General features: G+C 36.5%; 1 protein-coding gene across 1 annotated transcript in view; it reads right to left on the minus strand.

Annotated features, from left to right (window-relative positions):
• The window catches only part of ngfra (nerve growth factor receptor a (TNFR superfamily, member 16)), a 37866-nt gene that overhangs the window by 2014 nt on the left and 21001 nt on the right, over positions 1 to 14851 (minus strand). The window contains exons 4-5 of the mRNA XM_016450702.1: positions 7558 to 7780; positions 6247 to 6449 (exon numbers count right to left, since the gene is read on the minus strand). Coding sequence (XP_016306188.1) covers positions 6247 to 6449; positions 7558 to 7780 — 426 coding nt within the window. The remainder of the gene's footprint in view (positions 1 to 6246; positions 6450 to 7557; positions 7781 to 14851) is intronic.

Here is a 14851-nt window from a genome sequence, read left to right on the forward strand (position 1 = left end):
TATTTTTTTTTTTTTGTAAGTGTAAAAATTGCCATTTTATGTTGTCACCCTAATTTATATTCGTATTGTTTATTGTGCCACACAAATACTGCCTCAATGTAGTAAGCTATTTTTTGCTAGTGTAGATCATTTTCACAATTGTGGTTTGACTGTAGTTGAACTTCTTTGACTAATGAATAACTTTAAGCAACGTCACAGTAACTTCCCTAAAAGTGAACAGTGAATATTACAGAATATTACACTAGGGGGCTTTCAGTTTGTTCTAACACTGTTTAACACTTTGTATCTGTGTCGACTAGTCATGGATCACACAACTTCAGTTATGAATATAGTTGACTAGAAAAAATATTATTTGTGCATGAATAGTAGTATAACTTTAAATATTATTGGTGTGCACTAAATAATCCTTTACAGAGAAATATAATGCACTGCCTCATGTCATGTCAAAATGAAATACTGAAAACTTTTTCTCACTAAATAACATTTTTAGCCGATTTGAGGCGAGCAGCAAGCAGTCCCCCTGGAGCTCTGAGCATCCCGTTCCCCTCTGCCTGCCCTAACCATTTAACTGCAATCACTACTACATTCAGCCTGAGACACAAATGCCTCATTTTCCCACTAACCCTTCAATCTGTTGTCAATTGTGGGATGCCATGGAAACAGTTCCGGAATGCTGCAAGTAGGCTTTTAGTTCCGAGGTACCGTTTTGTGTCTGGAGCAATTCAGAGCTGTGCCATTTGTGTAATACCAAAAAAAAAGACACCTTTTTCCCGTCTTGTATATGACATCATAGTAGTCTATGGAGACAAATGTAGCCATCCATACCCACCCACTGGAGAGACAAAAGTCTACTGTTTAATTAGACAAAAAAAATTAAATTAGAATTTTCTTACAGAGGTAAGACATGCCAAGACCACTCAATAGAAAATCTAGGATTCATTCCATATGAAGTCAACTGTGTACACTATAAACAAGCAGTATAAAAAGGCAACAAAAATAAATAAATACTGTAGTGCTCAATAAAAACAAATTTAGATTTTTGGGGGGTAAAATACAACTTAACCCAAAAGCATGTCTATCAAACTGGAGATTGTTTATCATATTCTATTCACACTCTCTATCAAACCTGGAAATGCTACTGTCTTTTGTCCCATGAGGGGCGTCCTACATTTTCAGTGTCCTCAGTGGGGGATGCCGTATTTTGAAATCGCATTCTCTCGGCCTACCGAGGGTAGTTCTGACCAAACGTTATGCTCAAGAGCACTGAGAAAGTGTGAGAAAATGTGCGTAGGCAAATAGTAAACATAATATTTCAATGTGGCTTCTTCTGTCATAGTTAAATATAGTTCAACAATATTATGCACACTATATGCAAAGGCACATATACAAAAGGCAATGGACTGTTTGTGATTTTGACTCATTTTTTAATGAGTCAAATAAAAATACAAATAAAAACTCCCATGCACAGAAAAGTCTTGAACTGTATCAAATGTAAATAGATGTAAATAGAGAGGCGAGGGACATGTACCTTTAAAAGGATAGTTCACCTTCGTGTTATTACAGATCTGTGTGATTGACTTTCTTCTATATCTTCTATTTATTTGAAATATCTTTAGTATGTCACAGAAGAAAGTAAGTCATACAGGTTTGGAATTACATGAAGACAAAAGCTCCAAATGTCAGTGTTAAACCTGCACTGACAGAAGGGAAACCGGGGCATTTAGATGGATGAGAATGAATCTGAAATGTATATATAGGAAGGAAGAAAAGCATAGAGTGATATCAGAAAAGGTGCCTGAAATTTGCTATGGTTCATGCCGTATTGCCAGCCTTCGACCAGCTCATAGGACGCACAGCCCGACGGGAATTGTCCCAAATCTCCCGATTAGCCGCTCAGACCTTGGCAGATGGTGTGACTGATCTTCTTGTTGAGCAAAGTGTGGATCCATGCGATCACAAGTGCCTGAACCGAAGAGGACTGAATTCCTTTAAAAAATTAAATACCCTTTCACCTTCATCCATCTCCTCTGATATCCACTCATCCATTCGTTCGTTCCCTAGAGTCTAGTGAAAGCTTAGAAAAGTAAGAGCTGCTAGAGAGTGACAGAGAGGAAGCGAGAAAGAAATACTGGTATACCAGCACTAACTGCTGACGGTCTGTCGGTAACTCCTCCTGAACTACTGACACAGCACATTTACACCAGTTAATCAAGTTATTTGTCACTCCTAATTGACGGCAACAGACAACAGAGACCGGTGACTCTAACTAAGAGTAAAATTAAGAGATATGTACAGACAGGAACTGCTGATTCTGCAGCACATTCACTGGCCTCTTGGGTGCTTTAACAAGTTCGCTCTATTAGCTAAAAAACATTCATCTGCACACATTTCTGAACACACCATGTGGGTCATCTGAACGTTTTAATGATTCCTTAGAAGCAGCGGCAAACATTTGTAGCTGATGCTTATTAGCAGCTTGTTGGTAGATCAAAAAAATGCAAGCACTGACGCACCAGTAGGTCTAAAGTCGTCCTGTGATTTGTCATGCAACAGCTCCTAATGAGCCAGTCTTACTGTCAGACTGTCTGGCCAGTGCATATTTCTCTAGCCTTAACCAGATGTTCCCTGACCATCTAAAGTGTTTTGCACACAACACTAGAAAGTGCTATCTAAAAATCTGCAGCTTCAATCTGATTCTATTTAATTTCCGGCAGGTTTGACTATTTTAGATAAACCTTTAGGTAAGACTTGTAAAAACTAAAATGTATGGTTTTACTTGTCATTCAGACAGACCCTTAGATGGTTCTTGGCCAAAATAAGATGCAATGGGCACTTGATGCCATTAGACAAAAGTCTGGCAGTGCAAGATGACACTGACATATTAGCTAAAGAGGCGGTGGTTTCTTAAACCTTCTAAAAGCTTTTAAATTTGGTAATTTTAAACCCCATAGTTAATTGTATTCAAAAAGTGCACTGATACGTCAATTAAAAAGACTTCTAAACATCATTTAAAATGATCAAATGAAAATAAATGTTTATTATGTACTGTATTAGGAGACAGATGCTGTAATGGAAGATCCAAGTGCAAAACATTGATCACAAAGTATGGGAACTGAGGACTGAAGCTACAGGCAAAGTGACCCTTGCCACTAATTTGTTTACAACTGGTGCCTGTGTGTTTACAGTAGCCATGTTTGAGAAATAAAGGAGGGATTGTCAGAAAAACCTGATGGAAAAATCACACCTGTTCTGGCTGACGTGTGTGAATGCATGTGTGAATATGTGTGTTTAGACTGACAGAATCTGCCACTGTGATCCTGAGGGACTCAAGGCAGACAGCGAAGAGAAAGGGAGCTAACAAATGTTGATGAGAAGATAAATTACAAAGAAATAAACTAAAAGGCATGTGGATGAGTCTCATAAAACTTATCAAGAACATGTTGAGGCCATATTTCACCCCAAAATGAAAAAAGAAAAAATTCTATTTATCCACCCTCGTTTCATTCCTAACAGTTTTGGTTACTACTGACTTTCATTATATGAAAAAATAAAAACTCACTTGGATATATATATATATATATATATATATATATACTGCATTTACCATTATATTCTAGTAAATAATTACTTTATTATACAGTAATAAAGAATAATAATAATAAATCTTAAAAGTAAAATGGTCAGATTTGACACGGATATAAGGGACTTTGGGAGGACAAGCTTAAATGTGATGTCACAATCTTATGATTATCTCAATGCAAATGTGACCTGTATGTGTTTTGTTGTATCCTGGGCCTCTATGATGGTGTTGTTTCAAGGGTCTGCTTCACATTCCTGACACTCTTGTTTTTGTTTTCCTCTTTCTTTGCAAAGGTTGCATCTCCTCCCCCTAAACCCATCACTATTCACCACCCAGCTCCCATGATGCACTGCTGCACCCTCTCAAGAATGTGATAAGTCTCATCTCCAAAACCCAAGACCCAAGTCTTTTTCTCCCTCGTCTAAATCAGGTCTGAACTTAATAGTCTGATCATCTCTTTCATAAATGCCTGTGCTGATGTCCTTCTTGCTTTCTTTTTTCTTTCTTTCTTTCTTTCTTTTTTTTCAAAGTGGACTGATGTATGTATGACAGGTTAACATAATGCCCTTGGCTCACAGAACCGTTTTCAATCAATGCAAATGAAAATGCTACTATTTATTTATTCATTAAGAAGGTGCTTTTGTCCGTAGTGATTCACTCAGGCCAGTACTTTCTCCCTCTCTCTCTCTCACACACACACACACAGTTGTGTGGAACATTAGATATTTGACATTTTAATATTTAATAAACTGTTCTATGTACTAACCTCTCTATGTAAACAGACTATACTGATGCCATTATTATGATCTTTCATTTCTCTGTTCTGTGATATTTGCAGGCCTTAGTCACAAAGAAAAAACTGTGATTAGTTCTTCCTCAAAAGCACCAGTTAAAGAATTAGCTAACTTCCAGAATAAAAATGTCCTAATAATTTACTCACCCCCATGTCATCCAAGATGTTCCTGTCTTTCTTTCTTCAGTCGAAAAGGAATTAAGGTTTTTGACGAAAACATTCTGGGATGTTTCTCCATATAGTGGACTTCAATGGGGATCAACGGGTTGAAGGTCCAAATTGCAGTTTCAGTGCAGCTTCAAAGGGCTCTACAGGATCCCAGCCGAGGAATAATGGTCTTATCTAGTGAAACAATCTATCTTTTTAAAATAAAAAATAAAAATGTATATACTTTTTAACCACAAATGCTCATCTTGCACTAGCGCGACCTTACACGTTATGTAAGCAAGTGAGCTTGAGTTTTTCGCCCTGCCCTACCATTTTGAACCAAAGTACACAGACAAAGAACTAACCACGCATGACCTTTCCAACGTGATTGCGCAATGCGTGAAGTCGAGATAGTGTAAGATAAGCATTTGTAGTTAAAAACCAGGGCCCGAGTCAATATGCTGTTCAGGGGGCCCAGAAAGCATAGCAGCGCCCCTGTTAAAAAGTATATAAATTATTATTATTCATTTTTTTTTCAGAAAATGACCGATCGTTTCACTAGATAAGACCCTTATTTCTCGGCTGGGGCCGAGAAGCTGCCTTTGAAGCTGCATTGAAACTGCAATTAGGACCTTCAACCCACTGATCCCCATTGAAGTCCACTATATGGAGAAAAATCGTAGAATGTTTTCTTCAAAAACCTTACTTTCTTTTCGACTGAAGAAAGAAAGACATGAACATCTTGGATGACATGGGTAAACTATCAGAAATTTTTTGAAGTGAACTAATCCTTTAATTATTTTGTGTTTTAAAGGTTTTTTCTGAGACTGTTGCCTCAGAAAGTCAACATATAGCACATCGTTGTAGATATTTTATGCTCTTGCATTGCTGGATTTGCTTTGTCTTTCTATCTTTTTTTCCTCTCTGAACAAGGCAAGATGAATAGAGTGTTTGGGAAATCAGTTTTGCAAAAATTGTTATTATCTGCAGTTCCTTTTGGATCCACTAGTGGCGCAAAAGTTACACTGGACTTTTAAATGCGTTTTTTTGTGCTGAATCAATTTCAAGTTATATGCATACATTTAATGCTCTTCCAACAGAGACCATTTGTCCCCAGTGAAGATGTTTGACATCCTTCCCTGCACTTTGCGGCAGGTTGAATCAACATGGCCACTTTATTGTTGAGCTGTAATCCCTCCCTGTCTCGTCCCCATGGCGTTAGTCCTGTGCGAGAGGAACTAGTGGACTATAATCGCCGCCGTCTCGTGGTCTTTTAAATATTATTGAACAGCACACAAGCGATTTAGAGATTTCCCTGGAATGTATGAAAGTACTTCTTGGGTTTATTTTCAGGGTTTGTGTGTGAGTATATCTATGCAGTTCTCGACTTGTGTGTTCCTTTTAAGATCTGAATGATAAACGTGTCAACTGTGTCATCCACACCTAGCCTTACATGGAAAAGCCAAGTGTATAAGATAGTGGAACGTAAAAAAAGATATGAGAGCGAATGGAGAGATGGGACAGGGAGAGAGAGATACTAAAGATACACACAAGACAAGTGAGAAGTATGGGAGTATATTTGTAAAATGCACAGTACAAAGTGACACTGGCTCAACCAATAGCTTGCGTTAGAGGACAATGTGTTTGAAACTAACTTTCCGTTATTTAGACTGGTGCAGAAATGACAATAATCCTCTTTAGCCCTGTCTTTAGCTCGTGATCTTACCGATCTGCTCTGCTGCATGCAGCTGTGTGTGGGCCTGCGCCTGTGCCTGCGTCTGTGTCTGCGCTTGCTGCTCCTGCAGACTCTGGCTGTCCACTGAGATGCCGCTGTCACTGTGCAGCTTCTCTCCCTCTGGAGATGGTGTCTGATTGGCTGTGGCTGCGCGATTATTAGCTGCCTGTTTATTCTGCTTGCAGCTGTTCCACCTGGAAGGCACAGATGCACATGTATAGTACAAATGAAAGTAATGAGTGAGAGGAAAGCATCGATTTCAATTTCAATTTCAACAACAAAGACATATGTTTGCACAGTGGTGTTTTTTAATATGCTTAAATATGTGTCTTTATTACTATTTTTCACAATGTAATTTAATTAGATTTGTTTTAATCATTTAATTTAATTAATAGTTTGTTGTGATTACGTTAATATAAATAACATATCACATACAGTAATGTAATAAAGTAATTATTAAACATAATTAGCTGAAACAATCATCTAAAAATGACTTAACCCTTGTGCTATGCTGAAAATCCTTTATCTGATTTGGTGTTCCCAGTCAAAAATGACAGGCTGGTAATACTTAAAGCCTTATATGTATAATGCATTATAAAGGGTTATTAAAGGGTATAATGCATTATAATTATTCATAATGTGTATTGTAATACATTATATCTTGTCATAAATAAGTACAACTGAATTTAAAATGCATAGTATAAGTGTTATAATGTATTAACTGTTGTTACAATTATTTATGAGATGCAATACAATCATGAGATACAATGCATTATAAGGTGCATTACAAGGCATAATTGATGCATTAAAACTACTTTTATAATGCATTATACATAAAGGCTTCAAGGGCCTTGTAAAAATTGGTTGTAAATTTATCATTATGTTATATTATCACCAAATCTTGCATTTAATGTTTTTGTCAGCTGGTTTCTTTCAATTAGAATAAGCGATTTTTTAAAGGCTGGTTATTTTTGACCGGGAACACCAGAAGTGTAACATGGTGGGTGAAAATCACCCAAAACACTATGAAAATTGTGCAGTTCTTGTTGCAGTTGTTCTACCCTGTGTGAGTAAAGTCACTAAATTTCAGCACAATGTGATAACATTAACTAGCATTTTCAGGAAAAATAATATCCTCTCCAGGTCAAAATGACTAGAACACAGCATGAGGGTTAATCTAAAAATCCAGGATAAGTGCAAATTAAGACCAGGCCTGAATTATTCACCTCCTATCACTGTCCTCAGTCATTTCAATCTGTTCTTACATCTTTATTTTAAGTTTTTTTCCTCTCTATCGCTCACCTCTTGAAGATGACGTAAGCCAGGAGGCCGACTACGACCGCTGCAAGAATGGGGCAGTAGATGGGAATCAGGTTCTCGTTTAGCCCTCTGCCAATGAAATGAGGGGGGCTGGGTTTGGGTGTGGTGGCGTCCCCTCCGGGGTTGGGGCTCCACAAACGGTTCGGATCAGTGACGAACGAACTGGAATCACTAGTGGAAGCGGGATAGGTAGGACTCAACGGATCTAGAAAAGAAAGAAAGACAATCACACATACATTAGCTCTGAATGACTGGACATAGATGCAAACTGATGGTGAAAACTTCTGCAATCTGCTGTTACATCCAAACTATTTATGTAATTTAAAATGTAAATGGGATATTGAACTGAACCTAATGAGTCCGTTAGTAGAAGCTGTGAAATTGACCAATGGCTGTCTGTATGGTGTTATATGATATATAGCCCTTTTCACCCACTAAAGGCACTATTTGTCTTTTTATCTTTCTTCCTCTCTCTATTGATTGGATGCATAATTTATACAAAGGCAAGCCCCCCCCCCCCCTACACTCCTCGCATAATTTATACAAAGGCAACCCCCCATAAACTCCTTCCAGCTCCCAATAGAGCACAACAGTGGCCGTCCACTTTTTCAGAGGCCTTTGTGCCGGAAGTATTTTTCCTATTCATTTTCTCCATAATCATTAAAACCCAAATGAACCAGCTCTGAGATTAATCACATTACAAACTTTTGGTTTAAATCGAAGTACTTAAAACTATTAATAATACATTACTCATCCAGTGAAGTAATGATGCAAATGATGGTGCAATATAAAGCTATTGACTTTAAGTCATAAATTCAGTAAGTTTGAATAGAAAGCAAAATAAATATCTCTATGGAGGAAATAAATAAATGGCTTTTACTTATAGAAGCCAACTGTTGCACTTATACACACATACAACTTTCCTTTGTTTTACTGTTTAACTATTCGCTCTTTCTCAAGAAAAGAGTCCAGAATCGAGTGGAGATTGTTATGGTTCATATCTTTCATGGCTGTAAAATTGGTGGTGACAGGGTTCGATCTGGCTCAGCAGGAGGTCTTCACTTTGCCATGACTGTCTAAAACATTCTCATTCTCAGCTGAACTATTCCAGAGCGGCCATATGCGTGACTGATTGAGCAGAGCAGAAACAGAGAACCTTTTTGCAAGAACTTTGGTTTGATTTACAAGAAGCTCAGCTAAAGGAGGAAATAAAGTTGAAGGTGCTGTTTAAAAACCAGCGCTCTTGATTAACATGGACAAAACATTTAGGATTTGGAAACTGCTGTTAATCTTGCCTTTGATCTCACCACAGTATGAAAATTCAGCTTAAGCTGGCTATTGACCAGCCACTATGCTCTAAAGCCAAAAATCATTCTAAAAGTGATTCCAGCGATATCGTTATAGGTGTGGTGTGGACTTCCCTATAGACCTTAGACAGGGTAGCACACAGGAATGAAAACGAGACTGTGAGGAATAGAAGTACAGTGCTTTCAATGGATAGTACTGTTGTTTAAACAACATGCAGATTATTCAGCTAACAAAACATCTTTCCAAAAAACTTTCAGTACACAAAAAACATTTTTAAAAGGTGTGAGAAGATGATCTAGGACCTTTATACAGTGTAAAGACTGCAAATCTATCCCTCACAGCCTAGTTTTCATCTGCATTAAAGGGGTCATAAACTGAGAAATCAATTCCCTTGATCTTTTGACATATAAGAGATCATTGTACTATAAAAACATCCTGTAAATTTCAGAACTCAACACTTTGTTGTTAGTCTAAAAACAGCTTATATTGAAGGCAGTCTGCAAAATGACAGCTTGTGGAATGTGTAACTCTATGATGTAATAGTGTGGATAAACACCGCCTCCGCAGAAGAAGATCAACGCCTGCTTCTACATCACTGCCTGTTTAGCCCCGCCCACCAATTCATGCATGTAGTAGGTAAATGACAAGAGCGGCAAACAAAGCTCTACTCAGAAACCATATGATACACTCTATTTGATTAACTTTATTTTTAATGAAGTTCCAGACCACGTCAGTAAAAGCTTGGTTGTTTGTTCACTTAATTTTACCATGGATTCATTTACAAACAAGGTACAATTCCGACACAGGATTTTCAGAAAGATTGAAACTAAAAGATGATGCTGTGCTGACTGTATTGGATTAGACAGTAATGTCTCAACACAAGTGTGAGTAACTGCTTTTATTACATGGTAACTTTTGCTTTGTCTGTTATTACAGATCATTTGAAATGTACTGAGTATTTGTGCATTTTTAACCTAAATCACAGCAGCGTCCATCTGTGAAGAATGTAGGCTATCAAACATACACTACTATTAGCCAATCATGCAGTGGGCTTCTAAATTATGTTTTTTGATGTAAAAATCTTGATAACTTTATAAGTGGACCTCAAAAAAACAAAGGCAGTTCATGACCCCTTTATATTCAATATGACGTCTAACCTGATTAAGGTCTCGGTCTATTATTAAAACTTAATAGATATTGTTATCATTACAGTTATCGTCCTTGGTGTGAACCAGCTAGAAACCAGCTATTCTGTTCCACAGCTACTAGCTTATTGTTTTTGCTTCATTTTATAGTCTATGAAGTGTCTGTAAAATATGAGTCATGTTTGAATATTAAAGTCATAATGAAAGTGACTTAGTTATGAGCTGTTTAACAATTAATTAAAGAACATTGTTTTATAGGTTGATTTGCAGATACGCACACACAGTCTTCTTATCTTTGGCACACCTTTCAAACTGGTGGGCATCTCTAAAGAGCAGTCTCTTTCACTTGCTGTCTCTCCCTAAGTAGCTGTCAGCCTTTTCAAGACCTCTCCCAGCCCGTCTCCTCCCTCTTTCTTGAAGGAAACATTCATTTGTTTTCTGAACGAGTATGCACTAAAAGTTAAACGGCTGTTAAGTGCTCTGATTAGCTGCAGTAATTACACTAGCAGGAGGCATTAACACACACGTACGCGCACACACTTATTAATCTGTCTTAAGCAAGGATTTGTTATTTAAAATATATATATAAATAGAGAAGTTCTTCAATTTGAGGCTATTTGTTTATCTATGCAGGGTTTTATTTGTTGTTTAGATTTAATTTACATTTTATTTTAAATTTGTCTTTTCAGTTTAGTTTAGGTTTTGTTCGTTTTCATTTTACCATAGTTAGCTCTAGTTTTATAAAATGCCAAGTAAAATGCCAATAATAATGCTTTGAATTTCTTGAAATAAGCATTTCTGATTATTCAAGTTCCCTTTCATGGGAACTTCGAACTGCGTCCTCTACGGGTCGCTATGGCTCTCTCAGTCTTTATTCGCTTGTTTCTCATGGTTTCTCAACAGAATTCATGAAAGTTAAGTATGTGAATTGCATCGCTAACACCATAGAATAACCTAGTTCTAATAGCACAGTAACACCTGCGCAAATGGGATTTACATAGTGTCTTCTGTTAGTTAGCTAGGCATTAAAGAACTTTCTAATCTCTTAAATAACAGATTGGAGATTCAAATAATAGTAGATTTGTCTCAATTTAAATAACCACTAAAAACTGAGAGTAAAATTGATCTCCAGTAAGAAATGTGATATTTCCCCCCCAAAAAAAAAAATTCTCTATATCAGTATTGTTACTGTTAACTCAAAGTAAAAGTATTAAATTAAGTACAATTATTTCAGTAATTAGAATATGGCTGAAATAATATATCAAGATTTGATGAAACACTTGAAATGAAAAATAGAAATATTGCATGGGCTACTAACTGAAAGAAGTTTATGAAGAACTAAAATGACTAAAATTAAATTTAAAAAAGCCATAAGCCTATAAAAATATTAAAACATAAAACTAATAAAATGACAAAAGTACATGGGAAAACCTTTAAACAAATGCATATAATCGTTTATACATAATACTAAAATAACACTGGTGCATAATGAGTCATATCAAAGATGAACAGTGTTTTCTTTGCCACTGCAGCCATCTATCTGAGCAAGTGAGTGACGATGTGACAAAACAATAACGCTTGGAGTGGGAAATGAAACCTGGAGTAGAGTTGGTGCAGAACAGCAATGCAATTCTTCGGGAGGAGAGGAGAAATTTTGCAGTCGCTCCACTCCACTCACACACTCTGATATGTATCTGTATGTGTGTGTGTGTGATGCAGTAGCTGCAATAGAGGTCACAGATTGAAACCTGAGAGTAAGAAACTCCAGCGGCCTTATCGATCCAACAAAGGAAAGAGCTCAGCACATCTCTCTCTTTCTGTCACACACACAGACAGACACATGCCACTTAAGTCCGTATGTGCTGCAGGAAATTAATCATGGACCACCAGCGTGGAGAGAGACTGGTTATTCAGGCATGTGTGCCTTTGACTCCTACTGTGGTCGTTCTCATGAAAGAGCTTGTTTTTAATGCGCCACCCTCATCAAAGGGCACAGAAATGACTGACCCATCAGAGAAATAGACATGAAAGGGTCAGAGATACACAGACAGCGAGCGAGATGGATAGAGAGAAGCAGGAAAGGTCACGTATAAGGTCATTTTAAGGATGATAATGTGGCGCTCGCGGAGGGTGGTCATCTGTACAGAAATACACAAGGATCTCTATGACTGTGTGTGTGTGTGTGTGTGTGTGTGTGTGTGTGTGTGTGTGTGTGTGTGTGTGTGTGTGTGTGTCAGGGCAGAACAAGGCTGCTCTGTGCTGCAACCGTACACACAAAGGATGATCATATTATCTTCAGGACAGTGTTGTGGGAGATATTTTGAAACTGTAGCTTCCAATTATACAAGCTAATAATAAAGTAGTTGAATTACAGTCAAATGAAAAAGTAGCTTAGTTTTCTACACTACAAGTTAATAACAAAAAGTAGTTTGCAAACTTAAATGTAGTTATGATTTTAAAAGTATACACACTACCATTTACATTTTTTTTACTGTTATGGCAAAGCTGATTTTTTTTTTTTTTCCTTTAGAAACCATTCTGATTTGGTGCTCACAAAACTTTTTTAGTATTATCAGTATTGAAAACAGTTGTGCTGCTTAATATGTTTGTGGAAAGTGTGATACATTTTTTTCAGGATGTCAAAGAACAGTTAATAATACCATTATAAAGGTCTTGTCACTTTTGATCAATTTAATGTGTCCTTGCTGAGTACATTTTGTGATTTCTTTCAAAAACAAAATCTTACTGACCCCAAACTTTTCCAAATGTAAGTATGCAAAAGGCAAAGACAAAAATAATTACAAATGTCAAATAATGTGACATCTTTAAATTTGAAAATACAATTACACTAAATAAAATAAAATCAACTAAACTAGCAAACAGTGATTTGATAAGTTAACGGGAACACAACACTAGCTGTCACATTTCAGCTCTTTGCTTATTTTTCTCTATTTGTGTCATTTGTGTCTCTTCTCTCTTCTCTCTTCTCCTCACAGGAAAGAGGCTGATGAGAGGCACATGAGAGCAGGAACTGCTACCAGTGAAGCTGAACGTGTGTGTGTGTGTGTGTGTGTGTGTGTGTGTGTGTGTTAGTCCTGACAGCACTTGCAGATGCTTTATGATTTACAGGTTCCATCTGCAGAGATATCTCTTTATGCTGCACACATTATGCTACCCCAAATACACAGCAGAGCACTTCAAGTCACACACCTTAAACACTGTTTTAGCAAACATTCACTTTGTAAATCAGATAAAAGTGTGTATTTTGTTGAAATTAGTTTGGTATGTTCATAAGTAAAGGCTTTTAACTACTGTATGTGGCTGTTGTTCTTTCTAAACATTGCTGTTTTTTGAGGTTGCGGTTCTGGACTGCTCAAAGTTTGCCTGTGTGAAAAACATTCAGGAAACCTGGTTGGAAACAATCCATTTTTTGCTAATTCATTTTTTTTGCCACTGGACTTTACCTTTTTGTTGCCTGGGATGCATTCAGGACACATTAGCATTTACACAAGAAATTCCATGCGATCAGCTACCTCTAAATGTGGTTTGAGTGATCCAATAACAAAGCTGTTTGGACCCCCGTTTACACCTGTAGTTAGCATTGTCCATTTGTGATCAGATTACCTGAGACAGATGTTAATCTGGGTGTGACACACACATGAACCAAAGGGCCAGGGCTGACACTAAACCCCAAACTGACAGATCCAGCCCACCCAATCCTCGTCAGCAGCAGCAGCCATAATGACCCTCACACACATACAGCCCCAGGCTTCAGACATCAGACAGTCCCACCGCCCAAGCGCTAGCACACTAATGCAATGACACGCCACATTACATGCCCTCTCCAGCCATGAAAACAGAGCTTTCTCTGTGTGTTTAGTTGAGCGTGAGTGTTAAAGAGGTAGAAAAAGGGCCATCATTTCACTTACTGGCCACAGCCAGAGTGTCTCTTTGGTAACCACAGTCCTAACAGAAACAAACATTCACCTGCTCGCATTTTAGTTAGTCTGAGAAATATGAAGGACTTTGAGAAGGACAATAAAGTATGGTAGGAGACATCTTGAAGCGCTACTTGCTGATCAAGGACCTCATGAAATAATCCCAGAAGGTGCTCTTTGGTTGGGTTTGAAACAACTATTACGAAAAAGAATTCAAGGCACTTTTTCTGGTCCAAAAACGTTAAAAAGTCTTTATTCACGTTCTGGCCATCTCAACAAACATTAAAAATGCCTAAAACTCTGCACACTGATGCATTTCAGCCTTCAGCCTTCCTCACAGTGTGTGGATGATAAAGTGGACAATAAAGTACTTTGATTATATTATATTATAATATATAATTATATTATTCCACACTGTAAACTAAAGGTATGAAAATTCATTTGTGCCTGTATAAGTGCAATTTTTTAATAGTAGATCAAGCTGATTTGTGATTTTTGTTTTATTTTGTAATTGTGTGCAGTTTTTTCTATTGTTATATAGCAATATAAAAACTCCATATAGCAACATGGAGTCTACACAATTCTCACAATTTGATATTATATTATATTATATTATATTATATTATATTATATTATATTATATTATATTATATTATATTATATTATATTATATTATATTATATTATATTATATTATATTATATTATATTATATTATATTATATTATATTATATTATATTATATTATATTATATTATATTATATTATATTATATTATATTATATTATATTATATTATATTATATTATATTATATTATATTATATTATATTATATTATATTATATTATATTATATTATATTATATTATATTATAGTTTAGTTTATTC

Source organism: Sinocyclocheilus anshuiensis, unplaced genomic scaffold, assembly GCF_001515605.1.
Source record: "Sinocyclocheilus anshuiensis isolate Anshui unplaced genomic scaffold, SAMN03320099.WGS_v1.1 scaffold2630, whole genome shotgun sequence".
Taxonomy (NCBI): domain Eukaryota; kingdom Metazoa; phylum Chordata; class Actinopteri; order Cypriniformes; family Cyprinidae; genus Sinocyclocheilus; species Sinocyclocheilus anshuiensis.